Consider the following 23882-nt stretch of genomic DNA (forward strand, 5'->3'; position numbering starts at 1 on the left):
TGTGTATTTCTTACTTACAAGGATTTTTAATACAGGGAAGAGTGACAGTCATTTTAAACTGTTCTCTATAAAAGTAAGTTAAAGGGACAGTCTAGTCAAAATTAAACTTTCATGATTCAGACAGAGGGGCCGAATTATCAAGCTCCGAACAGAGCTTGATGCCCTGTGTTTCTGACGAGCCTTCAGGATACGATTGGGTTGATTGACACCCCCTGCTAGCGGCCGATTGGCCGCGAATCTGCAGGGGGCGGTATTGCACCAGCAGTTCACAAGAACTGCTGGTGCAATGATAAATGCTGAGAGCGTATTCTGTCAGCATTTATCGATGTGCAGCGGACATGATCCGCAATATCGGATCATGTCCGCTCGCATCATGATAAATAGGCTCTGCGGAATCTGTTGGCGCTCTACAAATACCTGATAATAATAATAATAATAGGCCCCAGAGCATGCAATTTTAAACAACTTTTCAATTTACTTTTATCATCAAATTTTGTTTTCTTCTCTTGGTATTCTTTGTTTAAAGGGACACTCAGGTTAAATTACATTTTCATGATTCAGATACAGCATGTAATTTTAAACAACTTTCCAATTTACTTCCATTAAAAAAATGTGCACAGTCTTTTATATTTACAATTTTTGAGTCACCAGATCCTACTGAGCATGTGCAAGAATTCACTATACGTATATGCATTTGTGATTGGCTGATTGCTATCACATGGTACAAGGGGAGTGGAAATATACATAACTTTGAAATTCATTTAAAAAAAATCTACTACTCATTTGAAGTTCAGACTAAGTGCTATTGCATTGTCTTGTTATCTTGCATTTGTTGATTATGCAAATCTAATGTGTTGACTAGGTAGTCTTATATGTTAATTTCTAAGCCCTTGAAGGCTAGACAGTGCTAGGTCGTGTGTGTCATATAGATAGCATTGTACTCACTCCCATTGAGTTATTCATGAGTCAGCACTGAATGGCTAAAATGCTAGTCTCTCAAAAGAACTAAGATAATGGGGCAGTCTGCAGAGGCTTAGATACAAGGTAATCACAGAGCACAACCCGATGCGCGAAAAAAGCTTACGTCTAGGGCAATTAACGCTTGAGCGGGAGTGTAATTAGTGCTTCATTTGTAATCTGGCCCTTAATAGGACATTCGGGTCAAGATTAAAATGTATATAGAAGAATTAGAACTTTGAATAGCAACATATTATTATTATTATTATTATACTTTATTTATTAAGCGCCAACATATTCCGCAGCGCTGTCCATGGATACAATTCATTTAAATAAAACAATACAAGACTTGTAAGATACAGGACAAAATTTACAAACACATACAAGAGGGATTGAGGGCCCTATTCCCGTGGGAACTTACATGTTTTGGCAAAAATGCTTCTAGTAAAATATATCACTGTTTTAGTGTTAACATTTTTCTTTGCACGTGTATTTGAAGCATAGCTAGATATTCTCAGTTTTTCTCAGTCATTTTACATACTGCAGCTGCTCAGAGTGTCAGTGGGGCTGGTATCATGTCAGCAAGTAACAAATTAAGTCATTACCAGATGGTACAAGCACCTTAGGCGCTCTGAAGCAAGTGCTGGGTTTAAAATGCTGGTGCACGGTGCATACTTAAATATACTTTTGAAACAGCTATAACTTTTATTAGAAGCATTTTTGCTAATACATACAGTATATATTACAAAAATGCTTTTATTTAAAATTGAAATGTATCCATGTGTATTCCATTTATGGCTGGAATATCCCTTTAAAACTTCACCAGCTGACACTGCAATTTACTTCTATTGACAAATTAGCTTTGTACTTTTGATGTCTTTTGTTGAACAATAAACCTAGGTAGGCTCATAGGAGCTCAGGAGCATGCACATATCTTTTGAGCTCTAGGGCAACAGTATTTGCAACAATGTATAACTGCAAGAAATAATATTGCAAAACACTGCTGCATACAGTTCTAAAGACACGTGCACATGCCTAAACTCCTATGAGCCTGGCTAGATTTACTCTTCAACAAAGGATACTAGGAGAATAAGGTACATTTTAAAGTTGTTGAAATTGTATTTTCCATTTGAAACACAAATACAGTATTTAATTTTGACTTTATTGTACCTTTACAATTTGTTTTTTTTTGTCAATGGCAATACATTTTATTAATAATCATGCAACATTTCCATATTTAGTTATGGGGCATATTTAACAATGTGCGAGCGGACATGATACGAAGCAGCGTATCATGTCCGCTGCACATCGATAAATGCTGTCGGCATTTATCATTGCACCAGCAGTTCTTGTGAACTGCTGGTGCAATGCCGCCCCCTGCAGATACGCGGCCAAACGGCCGCTAGCAGGGGGTGTCAATCAACCCGATCGTATTCGATCAGGTTGATTTCTGTCTACCGCCTCCGAGCAGGCGGACAAATTATGGCCCTTGGTGTTAGTATGTGTGACAGCTTTTGGAGGTAATAGGATTGTCTATCTGCCAGTCTCTTTACGTACATTTATATTAGGTATATAACATAATAGGGGCATATAACATTTTTACCTACTTTCTGATCATTTAAAGGGATTTAGTGGATCCAGCTGAATGCCCTGCCTGAATATTTGAAATATATAAATTGGTGAGAATGCGCTAGCAGCAGCAGGGGATGTGTCACTGGTATAGGCAAATATATAAAATCAATAAAGGAAATAAGTGATAAAATACAAACACATTTATATCAATAAACACATAGGTAAAATCCTGAATTGGTTCGATTGTGCTAAACAGCAGCAGGGAATGTGTCACTGATATAGGCAAATGTTGTTTGAATATATTATGAAATCAATAAAGCAAATTTGTTATAAAATACAAACACATTTATTTCAATAAATAAACACATAGGTAAAATCCTGAATTGGTTCGATTGTGCTAAACAGCAGCAGGGAATGTGTCACTGATATAGGCAAATGTTGTTTGAATATATTATGAAATCAATAAAGCAAATTTGTTATAAAATACAAACACATTTATTTCAATAAACACATAGGTAAAATCCTAATTTTATGACCGGTCTTAAATATTTAAGAACTTAAAGAGTAAAGGTAAGTATTTCAATAATTTAAAAATGCTATTGCATAGAGTTAAAAGAAAATTGGAGATTTACATATACAACTTGCCCAACAAAAGGAATACATAGTGACCAAGGATTGCAAAGGATTGCATTGGCACTATTTTTCTTCATCCAAAACTACAGATACTCTCTGCGCAGAGTGGAAGCCGGATCTACTTTCAGGAGAAAAAAATTGGTGTGTGATATCAAACGACTATCAGCGAGGCTGCAGCGTTACCTATGCCAGAAGGTGAGTGGAGGAGACATATCCACGAAGAGACCGAAAGGCATGCAGAGGTAAAGTAGCCGATATTGCCAATTATACACACGATCCAACTACGAACTATTACATCAAAATGAAACTGGGCACTTTATAAACTACAGAACTAAGAAATTATACAGGCACAAGGAGCGTATATTTAAAGGAAAATACAATTGGGACTAGTCGTTTATTGAAACGATTCATATATATACACATATTTTTTACTTTTTTTCTCAAAGTGTGACTTTACTTTGTTTTGTGTGCAAACAATCAAACCTTTTGTACCAAAATAATAAGGTGGATTGGTGATATATCAGCTATTCAGCTACTACCGCAACATAAAGAGTGGTGCACCACTATATTTCTAAACTTGCAAACAAGTTGTATATGTAAATCCCCAATTTTCTTTTAACTCTATGCAATAGCATTTTTAAATTATTGAAATACTTGCCTTTACTCTTTAAGTTCTTAAATATTTAAGACCGGTCATAAAATTAGGATTTTACCTATGTGTTTATTGAAATAAATGTGTTTGTATTTTATAACAAATTTGCTTTATTGATTTCATAATATATTCAAACAACATTTGCCTATATCAGTGACACATTCCCTGCTGCTGTTTAGCACAATCGAACCAATTCAGGATTTTACCTATGTGTTTATTTATTGAAATAAATGTGTTTGTATTTTATAACAAATTTGCTTTATTGATTTCATAATATATTCAAACAACATTTGCCTATATCAGTGACACATTCCCTGCTGCTGTTTAGCACAATCGAACCAATTCAGGATTTTACCTATGTGTTTATTGATATAAATGTGTTTGTATTTTATCACTTATTTGCTTTATTGATTTTATATATTTGCCTATACCAGTGACACATCCCCTGCTGCTGCTAGCACACTCTCACCAATTTATATATTTCTTGTATCTTTCCATTATATATCTGTCTTTGGGAGCAGATAGGTGATAGTGCAAGGGGCAAATTGTGCACCATTAAGAATTCCATAATCCCTGCCTGAATATTTAACACTAGCTTGGGCTGTGCATTGCACTGGGGGTGCATTGCCTGGGCAGTATGCATTGTTACAATAGCATATGTTCATATTTCTAAAGTGAACATTTTATTAAGTGAGGCACTTAGATAAGAATTATACAAGAATTAAACAAAGGTTGGACCTTTTTGCTACCTTTTTTGTCTCTATAACAAACTACTTTATTCAATTATTCCTTCCCCTCACCACCTGCACTGTTCATTAGCCCATCTCTCTTAAACTAACCTTACTTTTGTACTCATATAAACTTTATCTATTCCTAAACACTCTCTCTCCCCCCTGCACCTTGTCTCAAAAACAGTCTAATTTCTGCAAATCTGTATCTCATGTCACTCTCCCTCTTGCTTATACTAGCTGCTGGTGACATCTCCCCTAATCCTGGTCCCCAACAACTTCCTAACCGTGCACTTCCATGTGTATCGTTCCATAGACTCAGAAAACAAAACTCTGGTAACCTTACATTCCTCTTGCATCTAAAGCAACTACCCCTTTCACTTTTGCACTCTGGAACTCTCGCTCTGTTTGCAACAAGCTCACTTCTATACATGACCTCTTTATCTCCCACTCCCTCAACCTTCTGACTCTAACAGAAACCTGGCTGTCTCCCCTAGACACAGCATCCACTGCTGCTCTGTCACATGGGGGTCTCCACTACAGCCACACTCCTAGGTTTGGTAATAGATAAGGAGGTGGTGTCTGTATTTTACTTTCCTCTCGTTGCACCTTCCAACAAATACATCCCATCTCTTCCCTCACATTTTCCTCATTCGAAACCCACATGATTTGCTTATTCTCTACCCTCACTTTATGTGTTGCAGTCATTTTCCGACCCCCTGGCTCCTCAACTCAATTTCTAGATCACTTGGTTGCCTGGCTAACTTATTTCCTTTCCTCAGACTCCCCTGCCCTCATTCTTGGTGATTTCAACATATCTCTTGACAATCCCACTGCCTCCTCTGCAAAACAACTTCTGCAACTTACTTCCTCTTTCGGTTTGTCACAATGGACTGACTCTCCCACTCACAAAGATGGTCACTCCCTTGACCTCATCTTTAGCTATTGATGCACTATTTCAAACTTCACAAATTCACCCTTTCCTCTTTCTGACCACCATTTCCTCACTTGCAACATCTCATCCCTCCCTGCAACTCTCCCTCCTTCTATTTCTCACACCACACTTCACAGAAGCATTATGTCATTAGATCAGCAACAACTTGCTAATTCCCTCAAACCTCTCCTTTCATCTTTCTCCTGCCCTGACCAATCTATCTGCCACTATAATTCCACTCTTACATCGGTCCTTGACAATCTGTCCCCTCTTCCTATTGCTTGGAAATCACACACTCTTCCTCAGCCCTGGGATACTCCTCTGACACGGTACCAACGCACATGTTCCCATATTGCTGAGCGGCACTGGAGAAAATCTCTGAGTTCAGCTGATTTCCTTCATTACAAGTTCATCTTGAACTCCTACTATTCTGTCTTAATCTCTATAAGCAACATTACTTCTCTACTCTTATCTCTACTCTTTCTTCAAACCCAAAACATCTGTTCTCCACTTTCAATACTCTTCTCTGCCCACCCCCACCCCCTAATACATCTTCTCTGTCAGCTCAAGACTTTGCAAGCCACTTCAATAACAAAATCGACTCCATCAGAAACAAAATCAGCTCTCAACATACTTCCATTCTCTCAACCCCTCAAACTCTCGCAATCAACCACAACCCACATAGCCATAAATTTAGCTCTTTCTCCCCTGTTACTGAGGAAGAAGTTTCGGCACTTATAGTGTGCTCTCACCTCACTACCTGTCCCCTTGACCCTATCCCTTCACAGCTGCTCCCCTCCCTCTCTTCTACCCTGACCCCTATACTCACACATTTTAAACCTCTCCCTCAGCACCGGTATATTTCCCTCATCTCTGAAAAATGCACTGGTCACACCTATCCTCAAAAAACCTCTTGATCCAACCTCCCCATTCAACTAGCACCCTATTTCCCTATGCCCTCTTGCCTCAAAGCTTCTCGAAAAGCTAGTATATGCACGCCTATCCCATTTCCTTAAATTAAACTCCCTCCTTGACCCACTGCAATCTGGATTTCATCCCCATCACTCCACAGAGACAGGAATCGTTAATTTTACCAACGACCTACTTACAGAAAAATCAAAAGGCCACTTTTCTCTGCTTATCCTCCTTGATCTGTCCACAGCCTTTGATACTGTTGACCACCCTCTTTTGCTCCAAACCCTCCAATCCTTCGGCATTTGTAACACAGCCTATTCCTACCTGTTAAACCGTACCTTTAGTGTAGCCTTCTCTGGGGCCTCCTCTGTCCCGTCACCACTTTCTGTTGGGGTACCGCAAGGCTCTGTCCTCGGTCCCCTTCTCTTCTCAATCTACACGTCATCATTAGGTTCCCTAATAAAGTCCCACGGGTTCCAATATCATTTGTATGATGATGACACCCAAATCTACTTCTTTGCACCAGACCTATCTCCTTCCTTGCTAACCTGTGTCACTAACTGTCTTTCTCACATCTCTTCCTGGATGTCCTCTCACTACCTCAAGCTAAATCTCTCCAAAACGGAGCTCCTTATTTTCCCCCCTTCTTCCAAAATCTCCACCCCCAATCTCTCTATAACTGTCAACATCTCCATCCTTACCCCTACCCCGCATGCCCGATGTCTTAGGCTCACACTTGACTCAGATCTTTCTTTCACTCAAACAACAAAGATTTTAATCCACTTTCTCATACTTTCCTGCCTCAATTACTGCAACTCTGTCCTCTCTAGTCTCCCCAGCTGCCGCCTAGCTCCTTTACAATCCACCCTCTGCCAGGCTCATCTTCCTTACATGTTGCTCTTCATCTGATGCACCTCTCTGCCAATTCTTTCACTGGCTTCCTCTTGCCTCAGACCTTACCTCAGACCTTGTCTCCAGATACTCTCCCTCCCGTCCCTTTCGCTCTGCTCATGACCTCCTACTCTCCTCCTCTCTTGCTACCTCCTGACACTCCTGCTTACAGAACTTTTCTAGACTGGCTCCCATCTTGTGGAACTCTCTGCCTCGCTCCACAAGACTCTCCCCTAGTTTTGAAAACTTCAACTGCTCCCTAAAGACTTTACTGTTCAGGGATGCATACAACCTACACATGTCAGGGTGCCAGGAATCAGACTGAGACGAGAAGTGCAAAAATAATCACACCTTTATTAATAGCAAAAAATAATAAAAAGTCCACAAGTCAAATAACAAGCCTGGATTCAAAACCAGAGCTGGTAATCAGACGAGCCAAGTCAGGAGCCAAAGCGAGTAGTCAGACGAGCCGGAATCAGGAACAAGGAAAACAGCAGAGTCAGGAACAAGCCAGGGATCAGGAACCAGGAAGGACGTCAGACAGCCAGGTAATACACAGGAACAGTCACAAACAGGTCCTAGACAACGCAAAGGCAAAGCATACTGAACAGAGGCCCTTTAAATAATAAGTGATGACATCACAATTCTGAGACTGCATCCTGTCTCACACGGAAGATGCACACCAGTTTGGCCATAAAAGGAAGTGCAGGAAATGAGCAGCATCCCCCACAATGCACCATAGTCAGCAAGAGAGGTGAGTAAAATGGCTGCCAGCAGCACATGGCAAACAAAACAGGGAAAAAACCCTGACAGTACCCTCCCCTCAACGACCCCTCCCCCGCGGGAGGACAAAATAGCTTATTGGGGAAACAGGCATGGAAGGCACGGAGGAGAGCGGGAGCATGAACATCAGAGGAGGGAACATATGAACGTTCCTCCGGACCGTAACCCCTCCAGCGAACCAAATGCTGTACACGGCCCCTGGACATACGAGAGTCAATAATGCTGCTGACCTCATATTCCTCATGGTTGTCAACAAAGATAGGACAGGGAAAAAGCAACACAGTGGTAAACCGATTACAAACCAATGGTTTCAGAAGGGAGACATGAAAAACATTGGACCCACGTGGAACGGAGTTGTCAGAGATGCTTCTCCAAAGCCGGAATACCCTGAGACAGGAATGAATCGGGCAACAAGGATGGTTGAAACCCATAATTCGCCATGAACGGGGATAACTTGGAGGAAGCATTATTAGCACTACAGGGAGTGCAGAATTATTAGGCAAGTTGTATTTTTGAGGATTAATTTTATTATTGAACAACAACCATGTTCTCAATGAACCCAAAAAACTAATTAATATCAAAGCTGAATAGTTTTGGAAGTAGTTTTTAGTTTGTTTTTAGTTATAGCTATTTTAGGGGGATATCTGTGTGTGCAGGTGACTATTGCTGTGCATAATTATTAGGCAACTTAACAAAAAACAAATATATACCCATTTCAATTATTTATTTTTACCAGTGAAACCAATATAACATCTCAACATTCACAAATATACATTTCTGACATTCAAAAACAAAACAAAAACAAATCAGTGACCAATATAGCCACCTTTCTTTGCAAGGACACTCAAAAGCCTGCCATCCATGGATTCTGTCAGTGTTTTGATCTGTTCACCATCAACATTGCGTGCAGCAGCAACCACAGCCTCCCAGACACTGTTCATAGAGGTGTACTGTTTTCCCTCCTTGTAAATCTCACATTTGATGATGGAGGCCATGTCATTAGATTTTCTTCTTTTATACCCTTTCTTGCCAGCCACGCTGTGGAGTACTTGGACGCGTGTGATGGAGAATTGTCCTGCATGAAAATCATGTTTTTCTTGAAGGATGCAGACTTCTTCCTGTACCACTGCTTGAAGAAGGTGTCTTCCAGAAACTGTCAGTAGGACTGGGAGTTGAGCTTGACTCCATCCTCAACCCGAAAAGGCCCCACAAGCTCATCTTTGATGATACCAGCCCAAACCAGTACTCCACCTCCACCTTGCTGGCGTCTGAGTCGGACTGGAGCTCTCTGCCCTTTACCAATCCAGCCACGGGCCCATACATCTGGCCCATCAAGACTCACTCTCATTTCATCAGTCCATAAAACCTTAGAAAAATCAGTCTTGAGATATTTCTTGGCCCAGTCTTGACGTTTCAGCTTGTGTGTCTTGTTCAGTGGTGGTCGTCTTTCAGCCTTTCTTACCTTGGCCATGTCTCTGAGTATTGCACACCTTGTGCTTTTGGGCACTCCAGTGATGTTGCAGCTCTGAAATATGGCCAAACTGGTGGCAAGTGGCATCTTGGCAGCTGCACGCTTGACTTTTCTCAGTTCATGGGCAGTTATTTTGCGCCTTGGTTTTTCCACACGCTTCTTGCGACCCTGTTGACTATTTTGAATGAAACGCTTGATTGTTCGATGATCACGCTTCAGAAGCTTTGCAATTTTAAGAGTGCTGCATCCATCTGCAAGATATCTCACTATTTTTGACTTTTCTGAGCCTGTCAAGTCCTTCTTTTGACCCATTTTGCCAAAGGAAAGGAAGTTGCCTAATAATTATGCACACCTGATATAGGGTGTTGATGTCATTAGACCACACCCCTTCTCATTACAGAGATGCACATCACCTAATATGCTTAATTGGTAGTAGGCTTTCAAGCCTATACAGCTTGGAGTAAGACAACATGCAAAAAGAGGATGATGTGGTCAAAATACTAATTTGCCTAATAATTCTGCACTCCCTGTATTATGAGCAAACTCTGCCCAAGGTAACAGTTCAGACCAATTATTGTGGTGATCTGAGACATAGCAATGGAGGAACTGTTCCAGAGCTTGATTAGACCGTTCCGCAGCCCCATATGATTGAGGGTGATATGCCGAGGATAAGGAAAGCTGGATCCCCATTTGAGCACAAAAGAAACGCCAAAATCTGGAGACAAACTGGCTACCCTGGTCCGACACTATCTCCTTGGGTAACCCATGTAAACGGAAGACCTCCCGGGCAAAAATTGAAGCAAGCTCCTGAGCGGTAGGCAACTTCATCAAGGGAATGCAATGTGACTTTTTAGAAAAACGGTCAACCACCATAAGGATAACAGTATTGCCATTGGAAACAGGGAGCTCGACAATGAAGTCCATGGAAAGATGTGTCCAAGGACGCTCACCATTAGCAATAGGTTGAAGAAGACCCACAGGAAGACGTCGAGGAGTCTTATTCTGTACACAAACTAAGCAGGAGGCAACATACGCAGCAACATCAGAACGAAGACCTGGCCACCAGAATTGTCAAGTGACAGACCAGATCATTTGGTTCTTGCCTGGGTGACCTGCAGCTTTAGGATAGTGGTAAGTGTGCAAACGTTTAGTTTGAAAATTCACAGGAACAAAAGACTTACCACTAGGTTTATAAGGAGGTGCATTGGTTTGTGCAGCCAGGATCTCCTCCCCCAAGGGAGAAGTCAAATTAGTACGTATGGTAGCCAAAATATGGTCAAGAGGTATAACAGGAGTAGGTACAGACTCCTCCTTGGACAGAGGCAAAAATTGTCGAGAGAGGGCATCAGCCCTAACATTCTTACTACCAGGCAGGTAGGTGACCACATAATTAAACCGAGACAAAAATAGTGCCCATCTGGCCTGTCGGGGCGACAAACGTTTTGCTTCAGATAGATAAGTTAAATTCTTGTGGTCAGTAAGAATGAGCACTGGCACGCTAGTACCCTTGAGAAGATGCCTCCATTCCTTGAGTGCCAAAATTATGGTCAGTAATTCCCTGTCGCCAATTTCATAATTGCACTCCACTGGAGACAATTTCTTAAAGAAATCACACGGATGCAAGGAACCTTCAGGCGTAGGACGTTGAGACAAGAGGGCACCTACTCCAGTCTCAGACGCATCAACCTCAAGAACGAAAGGCAGGACAGGGTTAGGATGAGCCAGAACTGGAGTGTCAGCAAAGGCCTTAATGGCAGTAGGTGACCAATGGAGTGGATCATTCTCTTTACGGGTCATGTCTGTGATAGGTTTGACCAAGGAAGAAACATTTTTAATAAACTTTCTATAGTAATTGAGCGGAATAGGGTAAGCATTCTTAATGGTAAGATGATTAAGACCCCTATAATCGATGCATGGTCTTAACTCGCCACCCTTTTTCTTCACAAAGAAGAAGCCAGCCCCTGCAGGAGAGCAGGATTTACGGATGATCCCCCGTGACAGAGCATCGGCAACATACTCCTCCATAGCACAAGTCTCTGCAACAGACAGAGGGTAAACCTGGCCCCGAGGAGGATTGGCTCCGGGTTGCAGGTTTATAGCACAATCGTAAAACAGGTGAGGAGGCAACGTACTGGCACGCACCTTGTCAAAAACGTCTAGGAACTCTCGGTACTCCTCTGGCAATTGAGATACCGAAGAAGTGCACAAGACTTTAACTGGTTTACGAAAACAAGTGGAAATACATTGTGGGGACCACAACAAAATTTCAGACCTGCACCAGTCGAGACTGGGATTGTGCTTTTGGAGTCAGGGATAACCCAGAACAACCGGAAAATGTGGAGAATTTAACACCTGGAATTGGAGGGTTTCAAAATGGAGAGCCCCAACAGCCATGGACAACGGAGCAGTTTCGTGAGTAACGAGTGCGGGCTGAAGGGGCCTGCCATCAATGGCCTCAATAGCAAGCAGAATGGATCGAGGCAAAACAGGAATGGAGTGCTTAGATACAAAAGCACTGTCAATGAAATAGCCCGCAGCACCGGAGTAAACAAGAGCCTGGGTGACTATGGAGGAGTCCACCCAGGAAAGGACAACCGTGACCAAAGGTTTCTCCTTAAGCGGTTTCCAGGGACGAGGATAAACCACCCAAGGTCTTGCCCCTGACAGGACCTTAGGTGTGAGTGTTTCCCGGCCGTGTAGTACAAGACTTCAAAAGGTGGCCCTGAAACCCACAATAGAGGCAGAGTACCTCCCTCCTCCTAAAGGCCCTCTCCGCCGCGGAGAGACGTGTGAATCCCAACTGCATTGGCTCAGCAGTACTTGGTGACTCGGGACCAGGAGGCATGGGAGGAGAGGGAGGCATGGGTGGGAACGAACACGTAGGAGACAACGGAACAGGAGGCTTCCGCAAGCGCTCCTTGAAAGAGGGCCCCTCACTGAGTCTGATGTCAATTAGGATAAAAAAAGACACCAATGCCTCGAGATCCTCTGGTAAATCTCTGGCAGCAACTTTGTCTTTACAAAAAATATGTAGGGGGCGCCCTTGAGAGCACACTCTATGATTTGAGCAGATTTGATTGGTTTTAATTACTCTCTATATAGACATATACTCTCTATATAGACATATATATCACTACATATAATGATATAGTATGTATATAGATAGATGATTTTTCACCATATAGTGCACCTATAGGTGTAAGAGTGTAATAGATAGATTAAATACTATACAATATATATAATAGCAGGTGAGTACAATATATATTCCAATAATGGTATATAATAGGCACTATACTAATCCGGGAACTATATGAAGTTAGACAACAGATATGGATATCAATGATATAAATGATTAGATAATGTCCTTTGTGTGGATCTTGATAGTAGATTTACAGAGGCAGCAATCTGTGATGGTCCAGGCCAGGATCCAATTACAGCAATCTATAACAACAAACAAGACAGATGCGCCACATGGCCCAATATTGTTGGTTCCAAAGATATTTGAATATTGCTATATAGTTGCACTCACATGTGGTGAAGCACCTCAATTGGTGCAAATGACACAGTCTGGGATCTATAACAGTCACCCAGCAGACCGACCTCCCGATTTGTAGCAGGGTCTGTGTGAGATAGAAAGTACAAAATAGCCTATATTATGCCTGAGGAAACAGTCTGAGACTGAGAAACGTGTCACAATTTTTTAATATATTTTATTAAAGTGATTTTACTTATACTAAAAACACTTGCTGCCTTTGAATTGGTTATTATCTGAGGATATGACTGACCTTTGACCATCAAGAGCATTATTGAATGCTGTATGCCATGGTATTAAGTCTGTTGGGTGACTGAATTGATCCCAGCCTGTCCCTATAGCATCATTGGAGATGCTCCACCAAATGTGAGTTTAATTTTTTATATAACTATTTGTTGTGACACCACTCTAGTCAAACAATACTAGGCCATATAGGCTATTTTGTACTTTCTATCTCACACAGACCCTGCTACAAATCGGGAGGTCGGTCTGCTGGGTGACTGTTATAGATCCCAGACTGTGTCATTTGCACCAATTGAGGTGCTTCACCACATGTGAGTGCAACTATATAGCAATATTCAAATATCTTTGGAACCAACAATATTGGGCCATGTGGCGCATCTGTCTTGTTTGTTGTTATAAACTTTGTCTTTAATCGCATCAGAGAGCCCAAGAAAGAAGGTGGCAACAAGGGCTTCTTTGTTCCAACCTACCTCTGCGGCAAGCGTACGGAACTCAATAGCATACTGAGCAACAGATCTTGTACCTTGCTGAATGGACATGAGTCGTTTAGCAGCAGAGGAGGAGCAAGCCGGAACATCAAATACCCTTCGAAAGGAGGCCAAAAATTCAGGGTAATTTGAAATCACAGGTTTATTAGTCTCCCACAAGGGATTAGCCCAGGCAAGAACTGTGTCAGTGAGTAACGAGATGAGAATTCCCACTTTAGCTCTGTCAGAGGAAAACGCCTGAGTTAACATCTCAAAGTAAATGCCCACCTGGTTCAAAAACCCTCTGCACTGAACAGGATCGCCTCCATATCGCTGAGGTAGAGGTGGAGAACCGGACATGGTCCTGGTAGGACTAGGTGCAGCAGCGGAAACAGGAGCAGCTATAACTTGCGGGACACTTTGGTCCAAATATGCAGTGTGAGTCAGCAGGGTTTGCAGGGCTAGTGCAAATTGATCCAAGCAGTGATCCTGTTCATCCATCCTGGAAATGATGGCAGGTAAAGGTGGATTATTAGCACCATCAAGATTCATGGCCTTTGAGTAATGTCAGGCTGCCAGGAATCAGACTGAGACGAGAAGTGCAAAAATAATCACAGCTTTATTAATAGCAAAAAATAATTAAAAGTCCACAAGTCAAATAACAAGCCAGGAGTCAAAACCAGAGCTGGTAGTCAGACGAGCCAAGTCAGGAGCCAAAGCAAATAGTCAGACAAGCCGAATCAGGAGCCAAAGCGAGTAGTCAGACGAGCCGGAATCAGGAACAAGGAAAACAGCAGAGTCAGGAACAAGCCAGGGATCAAGAACCAGGAAGGACGTCAGATAGCCAGGTAATACACAGGAACACTCACAAACAGGTCTGAGACAACGCAAAGGCAAAGCATACTGAACAGAGGCCCTTGAAATTATAAGTGATGACATCACAATTCTGAGACTGCATCCTGTCTCACACGGATGATGCACACCAGTCTGGCCATAAAAGGAAGTGCAGGGAATGAGCAGCATCCCCCACAATGCACCAGTCAGCAAGAGAGGTGAGTAAAATGGCTGCCAGCAGCACATGGCAAACAAAACAGGGAAAAAACCCTGACAACTAACCTTTCTTTATACCGTTTCCTCTCCTCCATTGCTATCCCCTTGAACCCCCTTAGCATGTAAGCCTAAGGGCCATGCTGTTTGTAGATCACCTTCTTTAGAGCTGACTACAACAGTGTGACTCTTGGCAAGGCCCTCCACCTGTCTGATCCTTGTATTCCGCCTATTTTTATAGCGCTGCAGAATCTGTTGGCGCTCTACAAATAACCGATAATAATAATACTGGACCCAATTTTTTTCTTTCATGATTCAGATAGAGCATGCAAGTTTAGCAACTTTCCAATTTACTCCTATTATCATTTTTCCTTCGTTGTCTTGGTATCTTTATTTGAAAAAGCAGGAATGCAGTAAGGTTATGAGCCAGCCCATTTTTGGTTCAGAACCCTGGATAACGCTTGCTGATTGGTGGCTGCATCTAGCAACCAATCAGCAAGTGCTACCCAGGTGCTGAACTAAAGATGGGCCAGATTGTAAGCTTACATTCCTGCTTTTTCAAATAAAGATACCAAGAGAATGAATAACATTTGATAATAGGAGTAAATTAGAAAGTTGCTAAAACTGCATGCTCTATCTGAATCATGAAATAAAAAACTTGGGTTCAGTATCCCTTTAAGGATATTCTGATTAGTTTATGCCTCAGTTTCATAAGTACACTAGACAAGCAAAGCTATGTAGAAATGTGTGGGTGGTGACTTTAATATTACTCCAATAACGCCAGTATTCTAATGAGCACAACTCCTCCCTCCATGTTCACTCTAATAAGAAGTTCTACAGTGTCAACATCTATTAATATCTTCAGAAAAGCAAAAGATTGTACAGAGTCACATAAACAAATTGGCAGGACAGACAGAGTAAGAGTCATTTGAGGTCCCATCAGCACTGGATATAGTTGTGAAAACGGTGATATTTCAAGTAAGTCCGTTAGAAATATAATTATAGTATATACCCTGTGTGTTATTGTTTGTGTTAGAAATCAGCTGCTTCATAACAAACCTGTTTGAATCATCTACATTAAAGTGCATAGTAGATTAACTGTTCTGTTTATAAGAATAAATCAACCTAGGTAGAAAGACTACTGTAACATTTAGAGGATATTAAAGTGATTTGAAACCCCATATTTTTCTTTCATACCTAGGTTGAAAATTGCATGATAGAACATGCAATTTTAAACAACTTTTCTTATTTACTTCTATTATCAATTTTCTTTGTTCTCTTGGTATCTTTTGTTGAACAGCAGGAATGTAAGCTCAGGAGTGTGCACGTGTCTGGAGCACTATCTGGCAGCAGTTTTGCAAAAATGTTTTCCGTTTGCAAGAGCACTAGATTTCAGCACTATTTTTTTGCCATTTAGTGCTCCAGACACCTACCTATGTATCTCTTCAGCAAAGAATACCATAAGAACAAAGCAAATTTGATTATAGAAGTAAATTGGAAACTTTTTTAAAATGCAACTTTTATTTATATTTACAATAAAACCAATCATATATAAACACACCATGAAAATAATTTATTGGCAAGAGATTATTATAGCTACAATTCACAAAATTGGGTAGTGAGGGTCACTGGAGGTAGCTGTGCCTCAGCAAATGCTGCAGAGTATATATTGATTGATAAGGGTTTTCACTTTTAAAAACGTACTTATCAACTGTTTAAAGAGTTGATATTTTGACCATGACCCTGCAAAATGATACACAGTAATTGCCTAGTGTATATATAGATTCTTAGAATAGTTAGGATGCTCCTAAAATGAAATTCTATAAATATTCTTGTGGATTTAGTAAATACTAGTGGTGGTCCTTGAAATAGGGGTTCATGTCTCTTTAATTTTACTGCTTGGATGCAAATTGAATAGGAAAAACAAGTCCTCCAATTCAGTAACGTTGACATGAATTTCCCCCCATGGGGTATTTTAATGACATGGGACCAAATTATAAGTGGCACACTAACTGCTAACAGATTTTTCTGCTTGTGCGCTAACTGTTCTCAAAATAAACTTTTAAAAGGGGTATTGTTGTGGTGAAGCACAATATTTGGAAGCAAAAAGCATGAGATATTGTATATCTAATTTGCATATCTTATCCAGAGTTCCCTGGTAGTGATGTTGCGAATAGTTCTCCGGCGAATAGTTCCCGGCAAACATAGCATGTTCGCGTTCGCCGTGGCGGGCGAACATATGTGATGTTCGATCCGCCCCCTATTCGTCATCATTGAGTAATACTTTGACCCCCTACCTGACAGTCAGAAGACACATTCCAGCCAATCAGCAGCAGACACTCCCTCCCAGACCCTCCTACCTCCTGGACAGCATCCATTTTAGATTCATTTGGAAGCTGCATTCTTAGTGAGAGGAGGGACAGTGTAGCTGCTGCTGATTTAATAGGGAAATTGATAGCTAGGCTAGTGTATTCAGTGCCCACTACAGTCCAGAAGGACTCATCTGATCTCTGCTGTAAGGACAGCACCCCAAAAAGCCCTTTTTAGGGCTAGAACATCAGTCTGCTTTTTTTACCCCTGTGTAATCTAATTGCAGTTGCCTGCCTGCCAAGCCACTTGCCCAGTGCCACCACTCATATCTGGTGTAACAGTAGTGTAAATTATAAAAAAAAAACTTTTTTGACTGTGAAACATCAGTCTGCTAGTGTAATCTAATTGCAGTTGCCTGCCTGCCAGCGTGTGTGCCAGGCCCACTTGCCCAGTTCCACCACTCATATCTGGTGTAACAGTAGTGTAAATTTAAAAAAAAAACTTTTTTGACTGTGAAACATCAGTCTGCTAGTGTAATCTAATTGCAGTTGCCTGCCTGCCTGCCAGCGTGTGTGCCAGGCCCACTTGCCCAGTGCCACCACTCATATCTGGTGTAACAGTAGTGTAAATTAAAAAAAAAAAACTTTTTTGACTGTGAAACATCAGTCTGCTAGTGTAATCTAATTGCAGTTGCCTGCCTGCCAGCGTGTGTGTCAGGCTCACAGCGTATACTGTGCCCACTTGCCCAGTGCCACCACTCATATCTGGTGTAACAGTAGTGTAAATTTAAAATAAACCAAACTTTTTTGACTGTGAAACATCAGTCTGCTAGTGTAATCTAATTGCAGTTGCCTGCCTGCCAGCGTGTGTGCCAGGCCCACTTGCCCAGTGCCACCACTCATATCTGGTGTAACAGTAGTGTAAATTTTAAAAAAAAACTTTTTTGACTGTGAAACATCAGTTTGCTAGTGTAATCTAATTGCATTTGCCTGCCTGCCAGCGTGTGTGTCAGGCTCACAGCGTATACTGTGCCCACTTGCCCAGTGCCACCACTCATATCTTGTTTAATAGTAGTGTAAGTGTACATTTAAAAAAAACAAAAAACTTTTTGGACTGTGAACCATTAATCTGCTTTTTTGTGTCAGGCTCACAGCGTATACTGTGCCCACTTGCCCAGTGCCACCACTCATATCTTGTTAATAGTAGTGTAAGTGTACATTTAAAAAAATAAAAACTTTTTGGACTGTGAAACATCAGTCTGCTTTTTTGTGTCAGGCTCACAGCGTATACTGTGCCCACTTGCCCAGTGCCACCACTCATATCTTTTTTAATAGTGGTGTAAGTGTACATTTAAAAAAATAAAAACTTTTTGGACTGTGAAACATCAGTCTGCTTTTTTTGTGTCAGGCTCACAGCGTATACTGTGCCCACTTGCCCAGTGGCACCACTCATATCTTGTTTAATAGTAGTGTAAGTGTACATTTAAAAAAAAATGACAGGCAGAGGCAGGCCACCCCGCAGGTGCCGTCGTGGTTGTGGTGCTGTGATTCCCTTTGGCCCTAGAATAATGCCCAGTGTTCAGAGGCCACGTACCATGAACTCGAAAAGTTCTGAGGACATAGTTGACTTTTTAACACAGGACACCCAATCTTCTATAGCTTCCGCTCCGAACCTTGACGCACCATCCTCCTCCAGCTTATCTTCGGGCAGCACCTCTCAAGTTACCACTCGCCCGCCTGCCGCCACCACCAACACTAGCACCACAGCCGCTTCACTTGATCTGTCAGAGGAGTTATTTACACATCTGTTGTAAGAAATGAGTGATGCGCAACCATTATTGCCAGAGGATGTAGATAACAGGGATATGTCTCAGTTAGGCAGCATTACACACATGGACGTACGGTGTGATGATGATGATGTTGTACCCGCTGCGGGAGTTTGGTCTGTCACTGTGAAGCGGGCGTAACCCTTACACTACCTGATCGATACAACATCATACCTGATGTTTTAAAGCATGTTATTCCAAACAATTTAGGAATGTTAGGTGATTTATGCCCTTTATGGATTAAAACCAGACTCTGCATCAACTATGTAATTTTCCATGGGAGTTTTGCCATGGATCCCCCTACGGCACGCCACAGTGCAGGTGTTAGTCCCCTTGAAACAACTTTCCCATCACTATTGTGGCCAGAAAGAGTCCCTGTGGGTTTTAAAATTTGCCTGCCCATTGAAGTCTATGGGGATTCGCCCGGTTCGCCGGTTCGCAAACTTTTGCGGGAGTTCGTGTTCGCAGTTCGCGAACCCAAATTTTTAGGTTTGTGACATCACTATTCCCTGGAGCATTGGTAACAATGTGTACAGAGTACTTCTGGGGATGAGCAAGCGGGGATACTTGCCTAGATTTGCAAATGTCCTTTAAAATGATTGTATTTCTCTTACTTTTATAAAACGGAGGATATTTCTCATGCTTTTATCTCCACCATAACTCAAATGAGTATTGTTTTTACACACACACGCACGCACACACGCACAGGGCCGCCACTAGAAATTTTTGGGCCCGTTACTTACCCATTGATCGCCCCCCCCCCCCCCCGCTTTGACATGTGCAATTTTTGACCAAGTGACTAAAACGTCTATGCACTTTATTCTAAGTGTTAGTCAGATTTGGTAGTGTTGTAAAGGTAGAAACACACAAACACAGAAACATACAGACACACTCATACACTGAAACACAAACTCACACATAAGGATTCACATATAGACACCTCTAGCAGGGATGCAAAATAAACACACAAACACACTCAGACACAGACACCCACACAGACACTCAGCACTTGTTTTACATTGACCTGACAAGTAATGATGGTAGACTACAGTTTTGTCAAAAAAGGAGATTTACAAGACAAACTATGGAGTTTCTTCAGGCCCCATCTATCAAAGTGTCAACCTGCAATACACCCGAATTCCGCGTCGTACATGGCGCGATGAGGATGCGCCTTACTTATCAAAGCTTTAAGATCGCAATAATTAGAATTTTATGACGTAACATACGATCCACCGTTCTCTATTCGACGCAGATCGATACGAGTTGAAATCATGTGTAAATTGAGCGTAATCCTCTGCATTCGCTCTCCTATTCGAAACAATTTGAAGCTGTTCCGAAATTATCTAAAGTTCAACAATTACGTTCGCGTCTCATCCGACGCAGCGTACCTATTTCTCAATCCGCCACCTCTGAGCTTGCGGATGCTATAGAACTCAATCGGAATTAGAAATGATTTCTAATGAAAAACATTTATGTTCCTTTTATCATTTGTTATATATTTTCAGATAAATATCTATGTATAAAATATATATAAATTATAAAATATGTATAAATATATCTATACGAAAAAATCATATACCTTAATTGTCTCTTCCAAAACTTGCAGCAATCAATATGTTGCTTCCACCTGCATTTTCAGCAGGTGAAATGGTCATTATAAAAGGGAGTGTCTAACAGCATAGAAAGTTTGATGTATGCAGTCATTACCAAGATGGAGATGATCAATCTATTTTGCATTGCTATACAACAAAGACGCAAAAGAAGGAGATTTTTGGAGTTAGTTCAGCGTTATGAACGACGCAGAAGGCCAAGGTTATTTTTACCTAGAATAGGGTTACATACCCTGAGTGACAGGGAAATTGTTCGGAGATTCCGTTTGAATAGAGGTTTAATTGAGAATCTGTATCTGGAGATCAAAGACTCCATTGAACCTATAACTTATAGGACAAAGGCAATCCCTGGAATGTTAAAACTGCTGGCTGTCCTCTATTTCCTCGCCACAGGATCATTTCAGGCTGTAACAAGTTTAGTTGTGGGGATGAGCCAGGCTTCTTTTTCAAGTCATCTAACTGTAGTATTAAAAGCCTTACACCAACGGATAGTAAATTATGTACATTTTCCAGAAACACCAGAGGATTGGCATCGTGTGAAGGTGCAGTTCTATGGGATTGCTGGGATGACAAACATTTTGGGTGCAATTGACTGTACCCATGTGTTAGTGCAGCCTCCAAAGTTAGGAGAATTGCCCTATCGTGACCGCAAGCGTAACCATTCTTTAAATATACAGGTCATCTCTGATGCCAAATTGAAGATTATGAGCATCTGGTCAGGATTCCCAGGTTCAACACATGATTCTTTCATCCTGAGAAATTCGCATGTTTATGACCTGTTTCAGAATCATCAAATGCCAGAGGGAATTCTCCTAGGTAAATATCTCTTACTAATTGTCATATATGGATATAAAAATATTATGTATTTCATATTGCTAAAATCAAATAATTTTTTGCACACAGGAGATTCAGGCTATTCATGTCTCCAATGGCTTTTCACTCCTGTGCTGAACCCCAGAACTCCTGCGCAAGTGCGCTACAATGAGGCTCATACATCTACAAGATGTGTTATAGAGCGCACATTTGGCGTTTTGAAAAGCAGGTTTCGTTGTTTAGACCTCTCTGGGGGAGTACTTCTATACAAACCAAAGAAAGTATCCCTGATATTTCTCATATGTTGCATGCTCCACAACCTAGCATTACGCATGCCAGATGCTGATATTTCTATGTTACAAGTAGAGTATGATGACAATGTGGCACCTTTAGAGCAAATTGATGCAAGTGGAGTACAAGCTCGATCTGATTACATCCATGCTCTATTTGAACAATGATTATGTAAATATATTGTACATATGTTCTTTTGTTTCATCATATCTTTATGTTTAAAATTATCCCAAAAGAGGCTATTTATGTTAGTTTAACTTAATTGTTAATATGTATTCAAATAAATGTTCTTCATTTCACACCTGACTCTTTTTTTAATGAAATATTTCTAATTAATACTCAATAGATTATAAGTGATAGACCATGTTATCATAGGGCTCTCAGAAAATGCTTAGATACAAGGTACATTAAACATCATCTTTCATGATTTATCGAGAAGGCAATTTTTATTATTAAATTATATTCTATTTTCCTCATCTTTGTATATAATTTTTGGAATCAGCATCAATGCAATACAGGTTTAACACATGATCTTGGGTGGTGTTCTTTAACCAATGGCAGATGTTTAGTCTCCCTGATTAGCTTGTAATAATAAAAATCAAAAATCCACCCAAATCAAATATATAAATTTTGTTGCTCTTATTATATGTGTAGATACATGTTTACATTTTGCCTTAAAACATTATCATGGAGATTGACCATTTTCCATTGGTTAAAGCATTGATTTTTTAACCTATTTATTTTTCATGGCACACTTTTTTCAATTAAAAAATACTGTGACACACCACCATTCAAAAATTGTAAAAAATCACACGTATCCTAATAGAGTATATATATATATATATATATATATATATATATATATATATATATATATATATATATATATATATATATATATATATATATATATATATATATATATATATATTTATTATATACATACACACATCACACTGTATGTACTGTGCTGTGATGCCATGCCTCCTACAAACTATACGTGACATATTGACATTCATTCTCAAACAGTCATACTGAATGTCTGTGAGTGAATAGCAATATGTCATGGTTGTACATGATGCCTGTCACATACCTCCCAATATATACATATTTGAAAGAGGGACACCCCTGCACTGGGAGTAAAAAAACAAGCAAAATTAAAGAAATATCTCACAATGTTGTCAGTCTGCCGTGGCACACCTGAGGATCTCTCATGGCACACAAATGTACCATTGCACACTGTTTGACAAACACTGGGTTAAGGCATCACACCCAAGCTTAGGGGTGCTAAGGATATTTTTGAATCTTAAGCCCGGGCTTCAAATTATATTATGTAGTGTAATATCAGTAATTATTATGCCCACTGAGTAACGGCACTTTAGTGCATATACATTATTTTTAAGGAGTTGAAAACATATATATATTTCTATTTATCAATAACATTGGTTATTACCTGTTCATGAGCTTCCATACATTCATCTTTCATCAATATAGAACAAGTGAATGACTAAAATTCTACAATTAAAGTTGTTACTAGAAAAGTTAGAAATAACATTCTATTTTCTAACATAAACATTAATTATTATTGTGTTTATGTCCATTTAATATAGTTGTGTTGGTTCTGCATAACCGGTCAATGTTTAATAATGTTATTTATTTTAAAAAATATAAAATACTTTGGTGTACATTGTACCTTTAATAACTTATTAGATATGACCAATGAATAGTAATTAAAAACATCATTGTTTTCAAATAAAATACAATAAAGATAATCATCAAAATAATTTCTTTTATTAAATTATAACAAGCATTACTTCATGCATAATACAAACAAAATAAATCAAAAAACTAATCTTTAGACCGCTTAGAGGCAGTGGGAGATTGTGGAGGTGATCTTTCCCTTCTTGAAGAAAGTAATTCTTGAAGGGTACCCTGCATCAACAGAAATAAATTGCGATTGAAATTTCGGTTCTCTTCATCTGCTCTCTCCCTTCGCACCAACTCCCTTTCCTCTATGGCTACCCTACGTAGATCTATAGCTATTCTCTCCCTTTGCAATTCCATTTGCATCTCCACCTGACGCCCCTGTTGCTGAATATATACACCCAATGTCCTAATCAACTCCTGTTGATTGTCACTATATTGCCTCCCCAGATTGACCATATTATTTATTGCTCCATCATCATCATGGCCAGGGGCAGCAACAGG

The 23882-nt window shown here is 40.4% G+C and overlaps 1 protein-coding gene across 3 annotated transcripts in view; it reads left to right on the forward strand.

The window, feature by feature from the left end:
• The first annotated feature begins 3358 nt into the window (after positions 1–3358).
• LOC128640068 (glycine N-acyltransferase) overlaps positions 3359–23882 on the forward strand; it is a 309564-nt gene continuing 289040 nt past the window's right edge. For 2 of the 3 annotated variants that reach the window (XM_053692391.1, XM_053692392.1), the window contains exon 1: positions 3359–3404. In XM_053692391.1, the coding sequence (XP_053548366.1) occupies positions 3397–3404 (8 nt within the window). In that variant the 5' untranslated portion in view covers positions 3359–3396. Of the gene's footprint in view, positions 3405–15665; positions 15804–23882 lie in introns of those variants that run through there. The other variant, XM_053692393.1, reaches the window with a different exon arrangement.

This window comes from Bombina bombina, chromosome 9 (genome assembly GCF_027579735.1).
Source record: "Bombina bombina isolate aBomBom1 chromosome 9, aBomBom1.pri, whole genome shotgun sequence".
Classification (NCBI taxonomy): domain Eukaryota; kingdom Metazoa; phylum Chordata; class Amphibia; order Anura; family Bombinatoridae; genus Bombina; species Bombina bombina.